The sequence below is a fragment of the Sarcophilus harrisii genome, chromosome 4 (genome assembly GCF_902635505.1).
Source record: "Sarcophilus harrisii chromosome 4, mSarHar1.11, whole genome shotgun sequence".
NCBI lineage: Eukaryota > Metazoa > Chordata > Mammalia > Dasyuromorphia > Dasyuridae > Sarcophilus > Sarcophilus harrisii.
Window position 1 is genome coordinate 104525777 of NC_045429.1, and position 20900 is coordinate 104546676.

Below are 20900 nucleotides of genomic sequence, written 5' to 3' on the forward strand. Positions count from 1 at the left end.
ATCCACACTCAGTTCTCACAGTCCTCCCTCTGGGTGTAGATGGCTCTTTTGATCATAAGACCATTGGAACTGGTCTGAATCATCTCATTTTTAAAGAGAGCCACATCCATCAGAGTTGATCATCAGATAATCTTATTGTTGCCAGGTGTAATGATCTTCTGGTTCTGCTCATTTCACTTAGCATCAATTCTCCTAAGTCTCTTCAGGTCTCTCTGAAATCATTCTGCTATCTACTATTTGATCTGATTTTTTTTTTTTTTTTTTTTTGGCTGAGTCAATTGGGCTTAAGTGACTTGCCCAGGGTCACACAGCTAAGAAGTGTTAACTCTCTGAGACCGCATTTGAACTCAGGTCCTCCTGACTTCAGGGCTGGTGCTCTATCCACTGCGCCACCTAGCTGCTCCTGGTCTGATTTTTCTTGTGCAGCATGATAATTGTGGGAACATGTATAGGAGAATTGCACATGTGTAACATTTATTGGATTACTTGCCATCTAAGGGAGGGGTGGGAGGAAGGAAGAGAAGAAATTTGGAACACAAGGTTTTGCAAGGGTCAGTATTGAAAAATTATCTATGGGCATTGTTGGTGGAGTTGTGAACGAATCCAACCATTCTGGTAAGTAGTTTGGAACTATGCTCAAAAAGTTATCAAACTGTGCATACATACCCTTTGATCCAGCAGTGTTACTACTGGGCTTATATCCCAAAGAGATCATAAAGAAGGGACAGGGACCTGTATGTGCACGAATGTTTGTGGCAGTCCTCTTTGTAGTGTCCAGAAACTGGAAACTGAGTAGATGCCCATTAGTTGGAGAATGGCTGAATAAATTGTGGTATATGGATATTATGGAATATTACTGTTCTGTAAGAAATGACCAACAGGATGATTTCAGAAAGGCCTGGAGAGACTTACACGAACTGATGCTGAGTGAAATGAGCAGGACCAGGAGATCATTATATACTTCAACAACAATACATATGATGACCAGTTCTGATGGACCTGGCCATCCTCAGCAACGAGATCAACTAAATCATTTCCAATGAAGCAGTAATGAACTGAACCAGCTGCGCCCAGAGAAAGAACTCTGGGAGATGACTAAAAACCATTACATTGAATTCCCAATCCCTATATTTATGCCCACCTGCATCTTTGATTTCCTTCACAAGCTAATTGTACAATATTTCAGAGTCTGATTCTTTTTGTAAAGCAAAATAACGGTTTGGTCATGTATACTTATTGTGTATCTAATTTATATTTTAATATATTTAATATCTACTGGTCATCCTGCCATCTGGGGGAGGGGGTGGGGGGATAAGAGGTGAAAAATTGGAACAAGAGGTTTGGCAATTGTTAATGCTGTAAAGTTACCCATGCATATAACCTGTAAATAAAAGGCTATTACATTTTTAAAAAAAAATTATCCATGGGGCAGCTAGGTGGCTCAGTGGATAGAGCACCAGCCCTAAAGTCAGGAGGACCTGAGTTCAAATTTGACCTCAGACACTTAATACATCCTAGCTGTGTGACCCTGGGCAAGTCATTTAACTCCAATTGCCTTAGCAAAAAAAAAAAAAAAAAAAAAAAAGGAGAGAAAGAAAAATTTTTAATGCATATATCAATGAAAATAAAAAGCTTTAATAAAAATAACATTTTTTTTAAAAGTTAGGTGAAAATCCAAGAAGGAATCTTGAGCTAGGACATGAAGTCACTGTTTTTCCTCTTAGCTCTGTATTTGTGGGTCCTTTCTCTAGGGCAGGAATTGACATATGCAATGACTGTGGTGGCAAAAGCTCGGGGCAAGCCCAAGCTCCCATAAGCCCCCAAGTTGCATAGGAGATGGGTATCTTGTTTTCCTTCAGCAAGCCTTCAATGCTGCTGCTGTGGTGCATCATATGAGAAAACTACACATGAGCCAGCATGCCTCAGAGACTCACCGAGAGTCAGAGAGAGTCCAACCCAGCGTCGTGCAGTCATCGGAGCTCTCCAGGTCCAACACCCCTGTGCTCAGCATCCCTAAGGTCCCTCCTCTGGAAGAGAAGCTGGCAGCTACCATACCAACCTGGCTCCCCTGCCAACATGGTGCCTGTCACCCCACCCTGGACAGCACTGTCTCTGAGAGGAGGTCTGTCAATTGCCTGATCAATGGCTCCCTACAGATCAGCAGCAGCCTGGTTCCCATGCACCAAGGAGCCCTGAGCAGAGGGCCCTGTGGCTGCTGCTCCAGCTGTCTGAACAGTGGGGAGAAAGGAAAGGCGTCCTTTGGCTCTGAACCAACACTCCTCAAAAAGACCAACAAAAAACAGTGAGTAGGAAGCAGAAGTTCCTAACCAGGGGTCCACAGACACCCAAGAGATCCAAACTTAGATTTCAGAGAATTCATAAATATAAATGGGGAAAACAATACCTCTTCATTTCATTAGAATTCATTTCCTTTGTAATCCTCTGTATTTTATTTTATGCATTTAAAATTTGAGAAGGGGTGTATAGGCATTATCAGTCTGCCAAAGGAGTCCATGATCCCTCAAAATATAAAAGACCCAAGGGATAGAGGGAAGAAAGAGAACCCTGCATATCCTTGCTACAAATGGATATTTGTTTGCTTTTAAGCTCAGGGAAAGGACAATAGTGACAATAGAAATGGAAGAAGTTACAGGAATATCTCTGTTGGTCTTTAAGCATCTCTGTCTCCCCTGTCTTAGAGCCAATCCTATTCCTAAAAGCTCTTGCTGTGTTGTTTCCTTTTCAGGCACTTCAAATCAGAAGTTATGGTCCCTGTTAAAACTAGTAGCCACTCTCACTGCCGTTCTGGACAGACTGGAGTCTGTCTGATTATGTGATCCATGGTGCCAGTGTCTTTTATGTCTCACCTTTTTTTTCTGTAAGTATGCCAAGGGATGAAGATTCCCCCCCTGGGTAGCAATTTCATATGAATAGAATAAGTTTGGGTCAGAAGAAAAGATGCAACAAGGATAAGGCAAGTAACATACTTGCACTGAGTTCCTTAAGTTCAGGGGTGCATATATAAATATACAAAATATGCTGCTATTATCCCAAGCACACCATGCTATGAGACTAAGGAGTGAGTTTTTTTCCTATTCATAATTCAAGTACAGAATTAAATAGTTCTTATCATAGGGATTCTCATTCTTCCTGAACCAGAGATCTACAAGTTCCCTTTAGTAATACAAGTGAGTCAGAGAAAGGTGAGAGGGATGGAGAGAATATTCCTGGATCATAGCTCCAAGAATGTAATCTGGAAAATTCTGGGGTGAGAGCCAGGTCTCATACCTGACTAGTGGGATTTGAATTATCTGTGGCTCTTAGGACCCCACTAAACTCACCCTTGTTGAAGAGGTATCTGAATAGCAGTGGAGAGTAGATGTCTTAAAAGCAATACATCCTAGGGATGAATGCCTTGGTCTTGGACTCAGAAGACTTGGGTTCCAGTTTTAATTTCTGCTCTTAGTATCCATGTGCTTTGAGGACACTAAAAATAGATTTATGTAACAGTTTTCAATTTACAAAGCACAACACAGAATATGAGCCATCTAGTACCAATGTTTGTATCCTGTTTAATAGATGGGGAAACTGAGGCCCAGAAAAGGCAAGGCTTGCTCAAGGGATGCACAACTAGGAAGGGGCAATGCTGGGACTTCACTATTTGAGACTCCTTACTAGACCTAAAAGACAGCTTAAGTGGTACAGTAGATGTAGTGATAGCTTTAGAGTCCAGAAGACCTGTGTTCAACACTTCAGCAGACCTGTAGTAGCTATGTGACCCCAGTTACTTAACTTGTCTTAACCTCAGTTTCCTCATATGTTAAAAGGGTGCTAATAATAGCTTCTACCCACAAAGCTGCTGAGAAAACTAAATGAGAGAACATATGTAAAGTGCTTTGCAAATTTCAAATGCTAGATATTGTGATTGTACCATATTCTACCCACAGCCTTTCTGGTTATTACTTTCCTCATCTATAAAGCAGAGAGACCTATCTTGCCAGCTTTGATTCTGAATGCAAATTCTGAAGGCATAGCACAGATAAATATGGGACATTAGGAAAAGCAGTGGTTTTGACAAATCTTACTTGTTACACTGTACTGCATTGTCCCACATGGATCAACTGCTAGGAATCAAGAGAGGGAAAATAGAGAAGCCTGAGGAACATGGTCAGGGAGGAACTTCTCTGTCTCTCCTTCCTTCCTTGATCCTCCCCTTCCTCCTTTTGCAGGAAAGATATGGGACTCTCCTCTGCACTTCCAGATCAGAAAACCATCCTGCAGAGGAAAGAAGGGGGAACAAACCCAAAGGGTCCTCAGGAAAACAGCAGCAGGGCCTGGAAGGAGGCATTTTCTGGTGACAAAGCAACAGACTGAGTGGTCTCCAGAAGCAAGCTATATGGTGGAAAGGTCTCTGGTGAGGCAATGGGCAGATGGAGAGGATCCTCCGGCTTCCAGATCTCCCTAATGTGATTGCCCCCTCTGCCTCCAGCCTCTACCACCTATCACCCTCTGTTCAGTGTACATATATGCTCTTCTTACAGCTCCATGCATTGTGAAAAGCTGAACAGGCTGACTACGCTATGGCATCTCTTTTGACAAAGCCATAAGGACCATCCACCCCATGCTTCTCTGATGCCCCCATATGTTCCCTATACAACCTCCTGGGTCTTCACCCTAACGAGCTTTATTCTGCTGACCCTTGTTTCATAACTCTGTGCAAGCATGAATGTTCTTATTGGCTTTTGACAGTTAATTCTGTGTTTTTCCCATCTCCCCAGCAAATTTTTAGAACAGCTCAACTTTCTCCCAGGATTATTTCAGAACCATTTCCTTTCCTCACCCCTACTGAGTAATGAAAGTGACATGACACACTCCAAAGCCTGAGATGAATTAATAATTAACCTCTGTTTGCGGATTACCTTCCTAATTCCTGTGCCATTAATACTTAAAATTGAGAGCTATTTTTTTTCATTTCAACCAAATAAAGATCTAATCCCTCTCTCCCTTTCTCCTCCAATTCTTATTTATTCCTCCTCTACGTTTCAGCTTCCATTTTTCAGTCTTCTGTGTTGTGCTCAATAAAATGGACATATTTTCTCTACCAGCCTCCTTTATTTCTTTCCATAGCCTCTTTCAAGTAAGTAACCCCATTCTTCCTGAAGCAAGGGGTCCGATCCTTTATGCCACAGATCTTGCATCGGTCTCTCTGATCTCCAGAGTTTCCCCATCAGACTTATTCCCCCATTTTCCCACCCCCATCTCAAAACAAGGAGAAGATTGTAGGTGGTGTAACACAGGGTTACTCCCAGGCAGTCCCCCACATCCTTTACAAAGAGAAGGACTGGAGTCATTGGCTTCACACACATATACAATTGTTGGACTTGCTCATCATCACTCTCCCTGTCCTTTCAGGACATAAAGGACAGAAATCTAGTAGACTGGACGGAGACAGCAAGAATCACTCCAAGCCAGCATTTTTAGTTGACTGCTTCCACAATGACCTCTGTCCTGAAGAAGGAAAGCCTCCCAGAAAGATGCTGCTATCAGGCCCCAGAACTGCAGGATTCCAGTTTTCATTCTGCCATTTAGAAGAAGAGATTTAGAGCTACAAGGGATCTTGGATATAATCTAATTGAACTCCCTCATTTTGCAGGTGGGAAAACTGATAGTGGAGGAGATTCTAAATTGCTCAATCACACAGAAAATAAACTTGCCCAGTGTAAAATAGTGTAAAATAGCTAGTTCTATTTACCATATCACTGTCCTGCCCATATCACTGTCTTTGTGGCATTAGGGGAGCCCTTAATGTGTCTGAGCCTATTTCCTCAAATTACCTTGCATTTTCTCATTTGCCTATAGGACAATATCCCTGAGTATCTATTAAAAAGTAAGCCTCTTGAAGGCAGAGAGACTGGTTTATTTGGGGTGTTTTGTCTTTGTATGCCTAGGACTTAGCTTAATTGGTGTTTAGTGAATCCTTGATGGAGGATCAGGTTACTTCTAAAGCCCTTTCCAGCTGGAACATTCTAATAACTTGTCCCTTTGTGGTTTCTTCAGTATCTGCAGAAATCAAAATCTGACAAAGAGATCTAGATATTCAGCCAGTCAGAAGGAGGAATGAAGGAGAGAGGGAGAGGCTGGAAAATCTGTCCTCTGGGATGAGGGAGACTGAATTTGATCTATTCTCCTGCCTCTCACATACCCTAAAGAGGATCCATGCAACTTACTGTGCCAAAAGGGAAGCCAAAATAAAAAAACACAGGCAGAGGAAAGAAAAGCAACTTTCAAATCTCTCATGGTCAGAAATAGGCTCCTTTACAAAACCAAGATTTTTATTGTGTTGGTGATTGCTTTACATTCATTTATCACTTAATAGTTGGGTATTTGGTGCTTCAGCAATCCCCTCAATCCATCTGAGATGTTCCTATCTCTATGGTTTGGCTGGCTTCCAAGACAAGACCACAGTGGTCCAGTCTACCTCTTCTCATCTGCCACTGCCAATAATCTGACCAGCTGCTTACACAGACCCAGGGCTTCTAGGATATTTCTTGGAAAGTAAGAGAAGCAATGTGGAGCTAAGAGCTGGTTCCTACTCCCCAAGGGAAAGCAAAAACTGGCAGGGCCCAGGGATTGAGTGTAACAGATCATTGACAGGTGGCGTAGTAGAGCACCCGCTCGTTAATGTGGTCCCGTATCTTCTCCACACGCTTTTCCAAACCAGTCAGGTCTGCTGAACGTCGGATGATGTCCTGGCTTCCCATTAGCAGCTCTACTTCCATATCTGAGGATAAAAAGAGGATCCCAGAACAGATGATGAAACTCTCCATCTCCCTCTCTCCTTTCCTCCCTCTCCCTTCCCCTGATCCTCTCCCTCCCTCCTTTTCCCTCTCCCTGTTCTTCTTCCCCTCTCCTTTTCCCCTCCTTTTCTCTTTCTCTCCTTCCCTCCCTTCCTCTCCTTTCCTCCTTTCCTCCTTCTTTCTCCTCCTTCTCTCTCTCCTTCTCTCCCTCCCCACCTCTCTCTGACACTCCCCAGCCTCTCCCCTCTCCCAAGGAAAATTAGTTTGTAGGGGCACAGATGAAATGATTCTGCCTTCACTTTAGTCACAGGAACCCATAAAAAGAGTCTTTGCCATACTTAAGTTCCTTTTTCTCTTCCCCACTACCTTCCCCCTTCCCTTGACCATCACAGATAAATTGAGATGATCTTCAGTTCTCTTTTAATTCAGCCAGTTTATTATTGCAAACCAAATTACCTAAAAAAAAAATTCTCCTCTCATCCTAGTATATAACCGTGCTAAAAATTCCCATGGTGTTCTATTACCTATAAAACGATATCCAAACTCATGGACCTGACATCCTTAATCCTAAAAACAGCCATAATCAGAAGCCCTGAATATGCTTCTCCTTGTTCCCTTCATCTTCCCCCACCAAGAATCCCCTACTGACTCCTAATTAGCCCTTAGATATCCAGCTTCAATCCCATAATTCTCATGAAGCCTTGTCTCACCACTCCAGTCCATAAGGCCTTTCCCTCTCCTCAGTATCAATGGTGAACACTTTCTGTAATAATTACTTGGCATTGCAGAAAAAGCAGTAGTTCAATGGATAAATGTTGAGCTTGGAATTAGAAAGGCCTAGGTTCAGATTCTACCTCCAGGAATTACCAGCTATTATTTGCCCCTGGACAAGCTGCTTAGTCCCTCATATTTCTGGCTAACAATCTGGGACTGAACCACTAAACCATAGACAGATTGGTTCTGATCTGCTTGTGGAGGCAGTACCCTAGTGCAGGATATTTATTTGGCATTCTATCACATTTCTTTTCATTGCCAGTAGTTTTAACACAAGGTTTACATAAGATATATATCATAGCACCCAAGGAAAATATCATATCCTATCCAAGAGGGATGCTCTTTTCTATGTGTTGCATATAGTAGGCACTTAGTAAATATGTGGTTTTTAATTGAGCATCCTCAGTCTGCTAATTCCAGAAGTGGGGCCTCTGGACTGGGGTGCACCCTTTGTATTGGGGTTCAACCTTTATTAAAAATACTGAAACCACTCTACCAGAGCTGGCAAGAATAAGAAAGTATGGAGCGTATGCAAAGAAATGACCCCTACCTTTCATCCTGTCCATCATAGTCATGGTCTCCTCAAAGAGCTCTTCAGCCTCAGACTTGACATTCAGGATCCGGCTCCCCTGCTCCCCCAGCATGGGACTCTGACCCATTCGGTTCTTCAGTTCTTTATACTTTTGTTTCACTCTCTCAAATCCCTGAAGGAGATCAAACGAAATAATAGTATTGCAATGATACTGGACTATTGCTACCACCTCCACCTGCAAACTTACATTAAAGAATGAAGTTCATCATGGTACCATAAAGTTTAAAAAAAAAAGTCTCATTAGTCTCTGGATTATTCATATTTCCCTAATAGAGCTGAACCAAAATGGAATGAGCTATTTGATGAGGTGATGAACGTCCCATCACTGGAAGTATTCTAACATCAAGAGATGTTAGAAAGGAAATTCCTATTCAGATACAATCAGACCAGATGGCCTGAGAGGTCCCTTCCACTTCTGAACCTATAATTCTAAAATCTAGAAGTATAGTTCTAATCTAAAATTATATTTCTGGACTTGAATTGTGATTCTCTTCTTGAATCTAGACAGTAAATCCCTTAAAGGTATTAGCCATGTTTACATGCACTTTTGTTGAGTTGCCTGGGGCAATAAATTGGCAATGATAACTCACATTTCTAAGGAATTGCACAGTTTCCAAAGCACCTTCCCCATATCAGACTACCAAGGCAGGGTAAGGATCATTAGTGTAGGTGTCCCTATAGCTGGCACCTCCACAGTATTAGAGTATCCCAGAGATTTAAGCCCTGGCATCAAAGAAAGAACTGTTGGTTGTGACTTAAATCTGGGAGCATACAAATCTTTGTCCTTCACATCTGAGTCAGGGGCTATGCTTCTCCTGTGGCTACCGGCCCTACCCTCACTCACATTCTGAAGCAAGCAATATTTTGGCTCATTTTTTTTGCTTCATCTGCTGACCATCACTTAAACCTGCTGATCACCAGCTAATAACCAACTGTCTTATTCTGCCTTCTTCCCCATCAGCTTCCAACTGTGTTCAGTGTATTTCTCCTCAGCTCCCACTCGCCATGGACCAATGAGAGTCACAGCTATCCCCATTTTACAAATGGAAAAACTAAGACATTAGAGAGTTGAAATGGTAAATGGTGAATTTGTAAATGGTGGTTCAGAAACAAGTGGGGTACTTCCATGCCATTCCTCCAAGACAGATTTGCTGCACAGAGCTCATCAAGAAAGGCAGCAGAGAATAAGGAAAAGAGCATCAAATTGAAAGTCAAAAGATCTGGATTCAAATCTTTGTTCTGTTACCTAGTTAAGCAAGTAAATTCACATCTCTACCCTTAGTTTTGTCATCTAAAAAATGAGGGACATTTAATCATTCAATTAAAAATGACTGTAAAAAAAATTCTTTAGAATAAAAACTCCTATGGTTCAATGAATTGTACTGTAGAAGCAAGGGGCAGGGGCAGGGGGGAGGAATGCAAGGCAACAAAACATCTAGCAAAAGAGCTAATAAAAGAGTTACTCACTGGCACTTTTTTTCTGAGTTGACAGAAGAGAGTGGCCCTTTGGACCCTTTTGATCCAATTCAACAAACATTTCTGCTTTTGTCTTATTCAGTGACTAATGCTGTTTCTGTTTTAGACTGGTGATGCTTCTGTAAATCATTTTAAACCAGATGAGAAAGCCTCCCTGCCCTCAAAATTCCAAAGGTTAACAATCATAGCTTTCTTTGTCTCTCCTACACTGCTCAGCAAGGTTCCAGATCTCTAAGAAGTGCCCAGTAAGCACTGAATGAATAAGTAAATGCATAAAGTTTCAAGAGGAGCTTCTGAAGGACATATCTGAATCCTGAATCCTAATTCCTTACCAAAAAATGCTTTGGACTGCAGAGAATAGCACAGTTTCATGCCTTCTAATCCTAAAGAGGAACTGGAGAGTGGATTGATATTTTGAAAGCAACCTATTATCTAAAGTAATTTGCTAGCATAAGAGTGTCAGTGTTTGTATTGGAGGACAAGAGTACCAGATAGACAGCCAAAAACAGTCCAGCCATTCTAGCTTACTTGCTATTCTTAACACACAGTATTCTGTCTCCTATCTCCATACCTTTGTACTGTTCCTGGTACTTGGAAAGGTCTGTATACTCATTTGTACTCACTCTTAGAATCTGGGCCTCTTGCAGAATACTTTGTTTTTAACTTGTTTCCCAGGGCTCTTCAAGGAAGCTTCCCCAGTCCCCTGTGGGACTTCCTTTCTAGGAGTACCTTGTATCCATTTTGTATATATTGTATATATAACTACACCTCAGGACAAGAGCAATTGTAGCTTTTTATTTGTATTCCTGACCCCTATTTAACAACATTTATTAACTTATTAATTTATCCTCTCTCTATCTTCAGGCTCATTAAATATCCTTAAGCATATATAATAAACTAGAATTCTGTTTCCTTCTCTGTAAAGTGAGGAAGGTTAGACTAGACAGATTCTAAGATCCTTTCCAGCTCCAACATTCTATAATTCTAGACATTCTGATTCTTCTATTTTCCAGCCTATAAAATAAAAATTCCCATTCGTTTCCTTCCCTGAGGGGCACCAGGAAGGTTAAGCCAAGAGAGAACCAGTTTCACAGTGATTGGGACTGTCACCTTCTCATACCTGTTGAGCACTGAGAGCATGCTCACTGGCTCCCTGGGCAATCTCCTGGGCTTGGGCAGACTGTTCTCTCTGCTCCCCGATACTGTGGCGAAGCTGTTCAATCCGGTCCCTGAAGCTAGTCAGCTGCTCTGTCATACCTGTCACCATCCTTTCTGTTGGTGCAAGAACCTGCTGGACCTAGGGAAAGGTGGAAAGGGGAAAAAGTCAAGGGTGAAAATGGGAAACGGAAAGATTTCATGGCTTGCCATAGCAGCTTGTGGAAATCTTCATTCTTATTCTCTCAAAGAAGCAGCTACAAAAGTTTACTGTAATGTAGGGAATTCACATTGTTCCTACCCCTTCCTCTTCCTTTTCCCCTAGGACTTGGCTTAGAGTAAATGAGCTTCTTTCCCATTGATGCTCTTCAATAAGAGGCCAAGTAAGCATTTATCAGTGCCAAGCTTAGTGTTTCCTACATTTTGGTAGGGGGTGGTGGGTAGTGATAGGACCCAATACTGTAATTTCATTGTTATGAGAATTCCCAGTGAGGAAACTCTCTCTATCCATTCTGCGTGTTACTGTCTTAAAGAACTGCTTGGATTTGGCTCTTCTCAACAATGCAGTGGGATTCAAGGCACTTCCAATAGACTTGGGATGGAAAATGCCATCTGCTTCCAGAGAGAGAGCTGTGGAGAATGTGGATCGAAGAACAGAATTTTTATTTGTTTGTTTGTTTGCTTGTTTGTTTTTTTTTTTTTCTTTCTTATGTTTTTTTCCCTTTTGGTCTGATTTTTCTTGCACAAAACTAATATAGAAATATGTTTAAAAGAATTGCACATGTTTAACCTATATCAGATTTCTTTCTGTCTTGGAGAGGGAGGAGGTAAGGGAGACAGGGAGAAAAATTTGGAACACAAAATCTTATAAAAATTTAATGTGGAAAATTATCTTTACATGTATTTGGAAAAATAAAATACTATTGAGAGGAAGGGAAAAAAGAATGCCCTGAGACTCAGAGATTAAGTGACTTGTCCAGGGTCACAGAGTATGTGTCAGAGGTCAAATTTGAACTCTGATTCTAAGTCCTACTCTTTAACCATGATACTGCACTGTCTGGCACTATTGGAAAAAACCACAAACACTGAATGAATGAATTTCCCATTGGGTACAGGCTTTTAGGGGCACTAAGTGTCCTTTGAAGACTCTTCCATCTCTGAGATCCTGTGACTTCCTAAGGTAATTTCTGACTCAATGATATTGGCACTCAAAGCTCCACATGCCTCTAAAGGAGGTCAGCATCTCTATTTTCACTAGACATGTTGCCTTCTTTCCATAAGGTTTCACTTCTTTGTAGCTCTGTGAATCAATGGTCACTTTTCTAACTTTTCCAATTTGAAAGAGCCGAAAGAGGAAAAGAAGCCATTAAACACTAGCTCACCTCAGTGATCCGATCCTGCAGGAGTCCCAGGGAGCGACTGGTACCTAGCATGGTGTCCTCTGCCTCCTGAAGAGCTACCATGCCCTGTCGAAGGTTCTCAACCACATCCTCTACTTGACCTTCCACAGTAATGGCACGGCTCCTTAACAGAGAGAGAGAGAGAGAGAGAGAGAGAGAGAGAGAGAGAGAGAGAGAGAGAGAGAGAGAGAAGAGATAAAGGGAGGACTATGGGCTTCTATCCCACCAGTCCCAGGTGCACTACTTCTCAAACCAAGCAAGAGGTTAAGACAACTGAATCTGGTGAATTATTTTTCTGGGTATCCCCCTCAAAGACAAATATTACATCACTAAAAAAAAAAGTCAGAACGCCCCCCCCCTAAAATTAGACACTTGAAATCACCACTTTCCATATTATAGAACCTGGATTTTGGAGGACATAGGTCCTTATAGCTAATAATAATAATAATGGTTAATAATAACTAACATTTATATAATGCTTTGGGATTTGCAAAGTACTATACATATATTATTTCATTTGATGGAAAAAATTATAAAACTGACCAAAATATGTCCTTAACTTATTTAAATATCCTTATATATCATTTTACATAAAAAGATCAACAAAATCTAGTGGAAAGAGGATTTGACTTAAGAGTTAAAAGATCTAAGTTTGAATCCCAACTTTCCCACTTGCTATTTATGTGATCTTAAACAAATGACTTAAATCTCTTGCATCTTCACCTGTGAGATAACCAGATGATTCAGATTTCCTTTTCTGTGCTGAGATTCTATTATACTACAAAAGATGTCAGATGGAGATTGAGCAGGTGTAGATATGCACAGGTACATGAAATGTTTGTGTTACAGTTTGGTTTTAAGCAAGGTTTCTAGCCAGGAATACAGAGCAATAGGTATATTTGCATGTGTATGCAATAGTGTCATTAAGCCTGCTACTGACCTCAAATTCCCTGTGGCATCACTCCCACCCAGGAATATTCAGGGTGTTCAATTTGTGGCAAAATACATTCTCACCATTTTTCATGTAAAGTCCCTAATGGACAAAGGCTCATCATCATCCTCACGAACATTAACATTTATATAGCACTTTTTTACATAACACTATTTTACATATAGAATCTCTTTTGGTCCTCACAGCAATCCTGGGAGGTAAGTGCTATTGTTATTTCCACTTTTTTAGATGAAGAAAATGAGATTAAGAGAAATTAAGTGACTCCTGTAAGATCACATAGCTAGCAAGCTTCATAGGATTATAATATTTAGAGCTGGAAGGAAGAGATAATTTCCTACATTCTCCTCATTATCCTCCCACATCCCAGCCTAGGTTCTAGATCCTTATTGCCTTGGAACAAACTGGGAGATTATAAAAGACAAGGAAGAAGCTAAAAGTGTTACCTGGCCAATTCTGCCTCCTCCTGGAGTTTTCGAGCCCGAGTAATATCCTGCTTGGTCTGTGACAGAATCAGGTCCACATTAGGTAATCTGGCAGCAATGGCCTGTATCTCGTTCATCTTCCGAAGGACTGTAGCTGAGTCCGTAGGCAGCCATAGAGCCAAAACTGATTCACTGATCTCCTGGATGGTGGCTGCATCTGTGCTGGGGTCTGAAAGGCAGGTGTGAGTCAGGTGTGAGAGACCCTCCCTTCACCTTCTTCCCAAAGAATCAGACACCCAGTCCCAAAGAATCAGACAGAAAATCCAGCTTTTGGATCCAATAAAGAAGCACACACTACCCAACTTAGAAGTATTCCTTTCCTGCCACCCACAGGGAAGTATACTACTTCTATTGTACTGGGATTCCAAAATTCCTAGCTTTTAGATAGGGAAGACCTTATTCATCTGAAAGGCTGAATTTTAGCTCTTAAAGCTTGCTTCACTAGGTTACCACACTTAGCTATTACGAAAATAATATTAATCACAATATCATATAATGGATGTCATTCACAACAATACAATGCTTTGATATTTATAAAGCACTTTCCTCACAGTATCCTTGTGAGGTTACACATGCATTTTTTATTCCAGTTTTACAGATGAAGAAACTGTGGTTCACAGAGGTTATGACTTGCTCAAAGTCATAGTGGAGGAGATAGCCCCATAACTTAACTCCTGCAGGGATTGCCTTCCCAAGAACCCTACTACCTGTACAGAGAGAAAGAAATGAGCTCTCATGTCAGATTAACAAGGAACTCTTCCTCCCTAGGCAGTAGGCCTCTCCCAGAGGGTTTGGTCCTACTTTCTAGATCCTACCCTTCAGGCCACAAAATCCAGGAGCCCTAGTTTAAGAATCTCAATTTGGTCCTAGCCTTTTAGCAAATCAATGAAATTCTCTGAGTTTCCCATTTGTAACAGAAACTGGGGGGCAACTAGGTGCCACACACAGTACAGATGAGTGCCGGACCTAGAATCATGAAGACTCATCTTCCTCAATTCAAATCCCACCTTGGACATCTACGAGCTGTGTGACCTTGCGCAAGCTACTTCATTCTGTTAGCCTCAGCTTTCTCATCTGTAAAATGAGCTGGAGACAGAAATGGCAACTCTTGCCAAGAAAACCCCAAATGAGTCACAAAGAATCAGACAGGACTGAATAATGACTAAACAACAACAACAACAACAACAACAAGACAGAGAGAATGTATTCTCCCTGCCTCCTCCTACTCACCAGTGACATTTGTGGACATTAGTAATAAATAGGAAGGTGTTTGGGCTTTGGAATGAGGCTATAAAGAACCAAGAACTATAATAATAGCTTTACTATTTCTGCAGATGGTAATAATTGGGCCCTTGGCCAAGTAGATTTCCAGAGGGACAAGGAAATATTGTTACTAATAATAGAAATGGTAATAATGCATTTGTTTGGCACCTTCAAGTTTTTAACATCTACGTATTACTTGATCCTCATAACAGCTCTATGAGACAAATATTATCATACTCATTTTACAGAGAGGGAAACTGAGGTAGAGAGAATGAGCAAAAAGTCTTGCCCAACGAAGGTCATACATTAAGTCAATAGCAGAACTGGGAAATCAGAGTCCAGTGATTTCTTGACTAACACCATCTTGACTACGACTCATCAGCAAAAAATGCTTCTTGGGTCAGGATCCTATCGGGAAAGGGATGGGGAATGCACTCACTCACCAGTGAGAAAGTCCCGGACCTGTTGGATGAGGAGGCGGGTACGACGGACATCCTCTTCCATCTGAGAACGGCTGTTGCTCACCTGGATCTCTAGGCGTTGGGCATCTGTCTGGATCTGGGTAGCAGCTTCTTCTGCTTCCCTGATCTTATCATGGACATGAAAATAAGATAGATAAGGGCTCACAGCTTAAGAAATCTTCTGTTCTTCCTTTTAATTGTATACTCCTCCCCAATCTAGAAAATCTCCTTTTTCTTAACTGGTACCCAGGTAGCATTTGGAATTGCCAGGTGGCTGTGATCCTGGGAGAGATTAGTGTTCACAGAGGCATTGAACAACAGACTAAACACAAAGGTGAGGAATTCTCAGCTATTTTTAGGAAGATCACATATATAATGGATGTCAGTACAACAATACAATGCTTTGATATTTATAAAGCACTTTCCTCACTCTACCCTTGTGAGGTTACACATGCATTTTTTATCCCAGTTTTACAGATGAAGAAACTGAGATTTACAGAGGCTAGGACTTGCTTAAAGTCACACAATTAGTGGAGGAGATAGCACTATGACTCAACTCCTGAAGGAACTGCCTTCCCAAGAACCCTACTACCGTACAGAGAGAAAGAAATGAGCTCTAGTGTCAGATTAACAAGGAACTCTTCCTCCCTAGACAGTAGGCCTCTCCCAGAAGGTTTGATCCTACTTCCTAGATCCTACCCTTCAGGCCACAAAAACCAGGAGCCCTAGTTAAAGAATCTAAAGCTGCCTGAAGTTATGTCATACCAGGTGCAATTAAAGGTGGTCATGCTACACGCATGAATTAAGGCAGACGGTCCCTTCCAATTCTAGGATTCTACACCTTCCTGCTAGTTTCTTTCTAAAAGCAGAAGGGTTACAGAAAATGTACTCAGAATCCCTGGGCTTTTCTGTTTCTCTCTCTCCTCTCTGCACATTCATACCTACCATCTGCCTGGTTTGCTGGAGCTGAGCATTGAAGTCCTGGAGCTGTTGGGACATTTGCTTAGCAATCCTGAAGGCACCACCTGCCTGCCGGAGGATGCCTCTACAATCAGCACCACAGGCTGTGCCATTGTCTCGGGGACACGTTATCCCTTGGCATTGCCCTGGGGTACAGGTCTCCTGCCTTGTGGTCCCACAAATCTGCCAAGGGAAAGAGAGAGAATCAGGAAGGTCTCCTATCCATCACCCCAGCTGAAACTCACCCACCCAAAAACTGCCCCATCCCACTCCCAAAAAAACAAATGGCTGACCATCACCATGGCAACAATGCATTTTATCTCCATAGCAACCACTGAGCAACCATGGGAGATAGGGGTTTTTAGTGACTGGGGGGAGCAGAAGAGAGTAAAAAAGAACAGGGAGAATCTGAAGAGAAATGTGAGTCAGCAATGGGGGTATCAAAGCACAAGGTGGGTGGGGGGAAAGTTCTTGATTATAAGGAAAATTCTCCTAAGAATCCCTCCCACAAGTTAAGGGACTCACTTTGTTGATGGTGGGTGTCAGATTGGGAAAGGAAGCCATTTGTTGTCTTAGGGTCTGAAGCTGTGACCCACCAGCACTTCCACTTCCTTCCAACTGCCTCTCCAGCCTTTCAGCTTCTTTCCGGCTGTCATGGACTTGGAGCAGCAAGTTTGAACTGCTAGCAATTCGTTGAACAGCTTGGGAAGATGTCTGGTAGGCAGAGTTCAGCATTCGGAAGGAACCTACAGGATGAGAAAGGTGATGAGCTACCTATAGAATTGGGGAGCTTAAGAGGAAGAGGTAGACATCAGAGATGGCATCCTGGGCCACAAAGAGGTAGTGCAGGACTCCCAAAGGTGGCCTGTACACCTTTACCTGAAGGATCTGTGCTACTAATTCTCTCAAACTGTTCTCTCTTGTTCTGATACTGGATGAGGAGGAGTTTAAGACTCCTGTCCAGATTCTCCAGCTCTTCTAAAAGTGAATCTGTTTCCTCTTCTAAGGGCAGATTTGTCTGCAGATTCTGGAGGGTCCTCCTGTGGGAAGAAAGGAGTTGTTAATGAGGGCTCAGAATATGAGCTTCTGACTGCCTTCTTCACCCTGGACAGCCACTTCCCATTCCAAGAGGAAGTTTCAGCTGAATCAGAAAAAAACAGAAGTCAAGAAGACCTAAATCATACATAGGCTAGAAATTCTTTGGCTAATCAAAAGTTGTCAGGAGAGGCAAAGATGTCTCCTAAAGCAGTGGCCAGCCCCAATTAGTCATTGTGACCTCTTTCTTTCATTTGGTATTATTTTAACAAATTCAAATAGACATTTGTTAAATATTTACTTTGTACAAGTCTATGTGCTAGATCCTAGAAATACAAGCACAATCATGGAACAGCCCTTTGTCCTCATAAAGCCATTGAGCTATGATAATAATATATTTACTATCCACCTCACTTTGATTGTTTAGCACAGTGCTAAATAAAATAAGCATTTAATAAATGCTTATTTGACCAACTGACAATTATAAGACAATCAAGTGTCAATCATGGCAGAAAGATGGTGCGATGGATAGAGAGAATACTGGGCCTTGATTCAAAACCAAACCAAGCCAATATTAGCCAAGAGTCTGAGACACTTATATAATTTTTGTTTGTCTTGGTTTTCTTATCTGTAAAATGGGGATCATAATAGCACCTACCTCCTAGGTTGTTGTGAGCATGAAATGAGATAATGCTAAAACACTGAGCACAGTGCTTGGCACAGAGTAAACATTATAGAAATTTAAGTTATTATTATTATTATATTGATTTCTGGACTACTGCCCTCCTCTGCTTGTCCTACTACTTTATCAATTGCTTCTTCTCACTCATGAAATGACTCCTCTCTTTCTTCCCATCTTCTAATTGCAAGCATTTCTCAAGGCTCAGCCCTTGACCCATTTTATTTTCTTTACACTCTCAGCAAGTCCATTGCTCCTCCAAGGGCCTCACTCAACGTACATTTGAACTTACAAGAAATCATCCAACCTGTGCCTTAAGATCTCTAGTGATGGGGAATTACTTCCAGAGGCATTCCATACCAAATGCAATACTTTCCATCAAGTAGTCCATCCTTACCTAACCAATTTTTATCTCATCATTACTCAATATATGGTAGCTGTAGTGTAGTGAACAAAGGACTGATCCTAAAGTCAGGAGCCATGAGTGTGAATCCCTACTGGGCCACCTATCTCCTGCATGACCCTGAACAATTCACTTCCCTACTTTGACTTTTAGTGTCTTTAACTTTGAAATAGAAATTATAGTACTTTTACTATAATTTAGTACGATAATATAGTACTTTTACTCTCAGGAGGTTATTGTGAGGATCAAATGAGAAGAAAGACATTCATAAGTGATGCCCAAAATGTCAATAAATTAAGAGATTTGCTCTCCATCACAATGTCAAAGATAGTATTTGAAACTAAAGTCTTCCTGGCTCTCCACTTAGCATTCATACTAAGCCTTCTTTCTCAAATTATTATTTGTAAAACAATGGTACTAATAATACCCTAACTTACAGGAGAATATACATTAAGGCTAATTTTTAAAAAATCAATTTACAAGGAGCTCAATCATCCTAATCCCACATATATGGTTTTATTATATGGGTGTGGTAAACTTATATGTGTATTGCATATATGGATGTATTGTGTGTATATAAATATATTGTATATGCATGTATATATACATTTGTAAATTGTATACATATAGGCATCTATATGTATATATGTTTGTGTTTATTATGTGTATGTGCATGTATATATAGATATGCATGTGTATATATCAGTATTGTATAAATGTGAGCATGTATGCATGTATATATGGGTATGCATATTTGCCATATGCTTTATGGTCACAAAGATTATATGTTTCCCCATTTGAACCTCACAAGAGCCCTATAATATAGAGGAAAGAGTATAATTCCCATTTTATGGATGAGGAAACTAAGACCCTGAGAGGTTTTAATGGTCCTTTTTTTTTTTTTTTTTCATATCAGAGAGACTTTCAGCAATCTATTGAAGCCTATGGATCCTTTTACAGAAAAATGATTTTGAATACATAAAGTACATAAGAAACAAGTTATCTTGAAATTATTACATAAGTTTTTTCCCCATCCAAATTCACAGACCCATAAGATCAATCCTCAATAGGGCAAGGGGAAGGAGGTCAGAGAAAGGGCACAAGTATAGAATTCCTGCTCTGGAATACAGAAGTCATCGAATGCTAACTCTTGCCTTTGTCTACAATCACATTATTAATCAACGGCCCCCACAGTATTACATACCAAGCCGCCTCCACCCAGCATAACTGCTTTTTCTGACTGTCAGTCTGTGTGGGCTCAAAAAAAGCAGACTAATTTTAGTATCACCTGCAGCAAACAGAAAGCTAAATGGGATGTGAGGTATGTCATTCATTCTAAAGCCAAATGCAAAATTATTTTTAGTTAACTTTTTCTAAGATAAGATATTCTTCCTCTGGGACACCAGCAAATTCAGTTTCCCTGGGAACACAGATCCTAACTGAAGAAATGACTGTCCCAGATGCTTCTTCTCTACTGCCTTAAAGACTTGGTCTGTCTCTAGCTTGATGGCTACCATACCCTAGTTAAATAAAAGACTGGACAAAGTTTGGGGAGAAGCTCCCATGCTGAATTCTCCTATCCCTAAATTAATGACCCCATGCAGAACAGCAAGTATCGAAATAGACCTTTCTTCCTTCTTTATGTATCTTCAGTCATTTTTAGAGTAAGCCAAGATCTTTACTTACAGATGAAAGAGGACATTCATACATGGTACTCCCTAACCCAAAGGTTTGTTTTAAGAGTTTTTCCAACCTTACAGGGCACCTCTAGGTGGTGCCATAATCTACAAAATTCCACACCTGGATTTAGAAGAACCATCTTTCTGAGTTCAAATCTGATCTCAGACACTCACTAGTTGTATGATCCTGAGTAAATCACTTAGCCCTAAATGCCTCAGCTTCCCCATCTGTACAATGAGCTGGAGAAAGAAAGAAATGGAAAACCACTACAGTATCTTAGCCAAAAAAAATCCCAAATTGGCTCATAAAGGGTCAGATTAAACAGCAACAAACAAACCTTAAAGGGCTATTGAAATTTAATTATTATTAAGTCAGAGAAACGGAGGATTATTAAAGAATCTGTCCACTGGAAATGGAAATCTCTCAAATTGCATAATTATATCTTAGTCTCCCTGATTTCTTTGAACTATACACAGTCCAACATCTTAAGGTGTCCACCATGTTCTAAAATCCCCAGAGGCAATCTCAGAAATTTTGCTGCTTCTTCCCACACCCAAATCTGATTTCTAACCAGTTTCTGGTTGCTTGTGCTTCACATACTGGTGGTAAATTTAAAAGCCTCACTTCAGTATCAAGCAGTCAGAAAGACTCACTAATACCTCATAGGCTCTTGGGACTTCCCCCACACAGATCTGTGCTTCCAAACCCTGATATTTCATTGTTTTCTGCCTCCTTTCTTGACCCAAGGGACAACACAGAACATGTGTGCAACAGATTATATTTCAACATCA

At 41.0% G+C, this 20900-nt stretch overlaps 2 protein-coding genes across 3 annotated transcripts in view; one reads left to right on the forward strand and one right to left on the reverse strand.

The window, feature by feature from the left end:
* Positions 1–5001, forward strand: part of CAMK1G (calcium/calmodulin dependent protein kinase IG) — a 49889-nt gene extending 44888 nt beyond the window's left edge. For both annotated transcript variants that reach the window (XM_003767661.3, XM_031937288.1), the window contains exons 11-13: positions 1860–2302; positions 2747–2878; positions 4230–5001. In XM_003767661.3, coding sequence (XP_003767709.1) covers positions 1860–2302; positions 2747–2837 — 534 coding nt within the window. In that variant the 3' untranslated portion in view covers positions 2838–2878; positions 4230–5001. The remainder of the gene's footprint in view (positions 1–1859; positions 2303–2746; positions 2879–4229) is intronic.
* A 1314-nt stretch (positions 5002–6315) lies between these two features.
* LAMB3 (laminin subunit beta 3) overlaps positions 6316–20900 on the reverse strand; it is a 65203-nt gene continuing 50618 nt past the window's right edge. Inside the window, 9 exon segments of the mRNA XM_031937289.1 lie at positions 6316–6781; positions 8122–8275; positions 10760–10936; positions 12177–12318; positions 13590–13797; positions 15335–15479; positions 16298–16495; positions 16838–17058; positions 17192–17352. Coding sequence (XP_031793149.1) covers positions 6645–6781; positions 8122–8275; positions 10760–10936; positions 12177–12318; positions 13590–13797; positions 15335–15479; positions 16298–16495; positions 16838–17058; positions 17192–17352 — 1543 coding nt within the window. The 3' untranslated portion in view covers positions 6316–6644.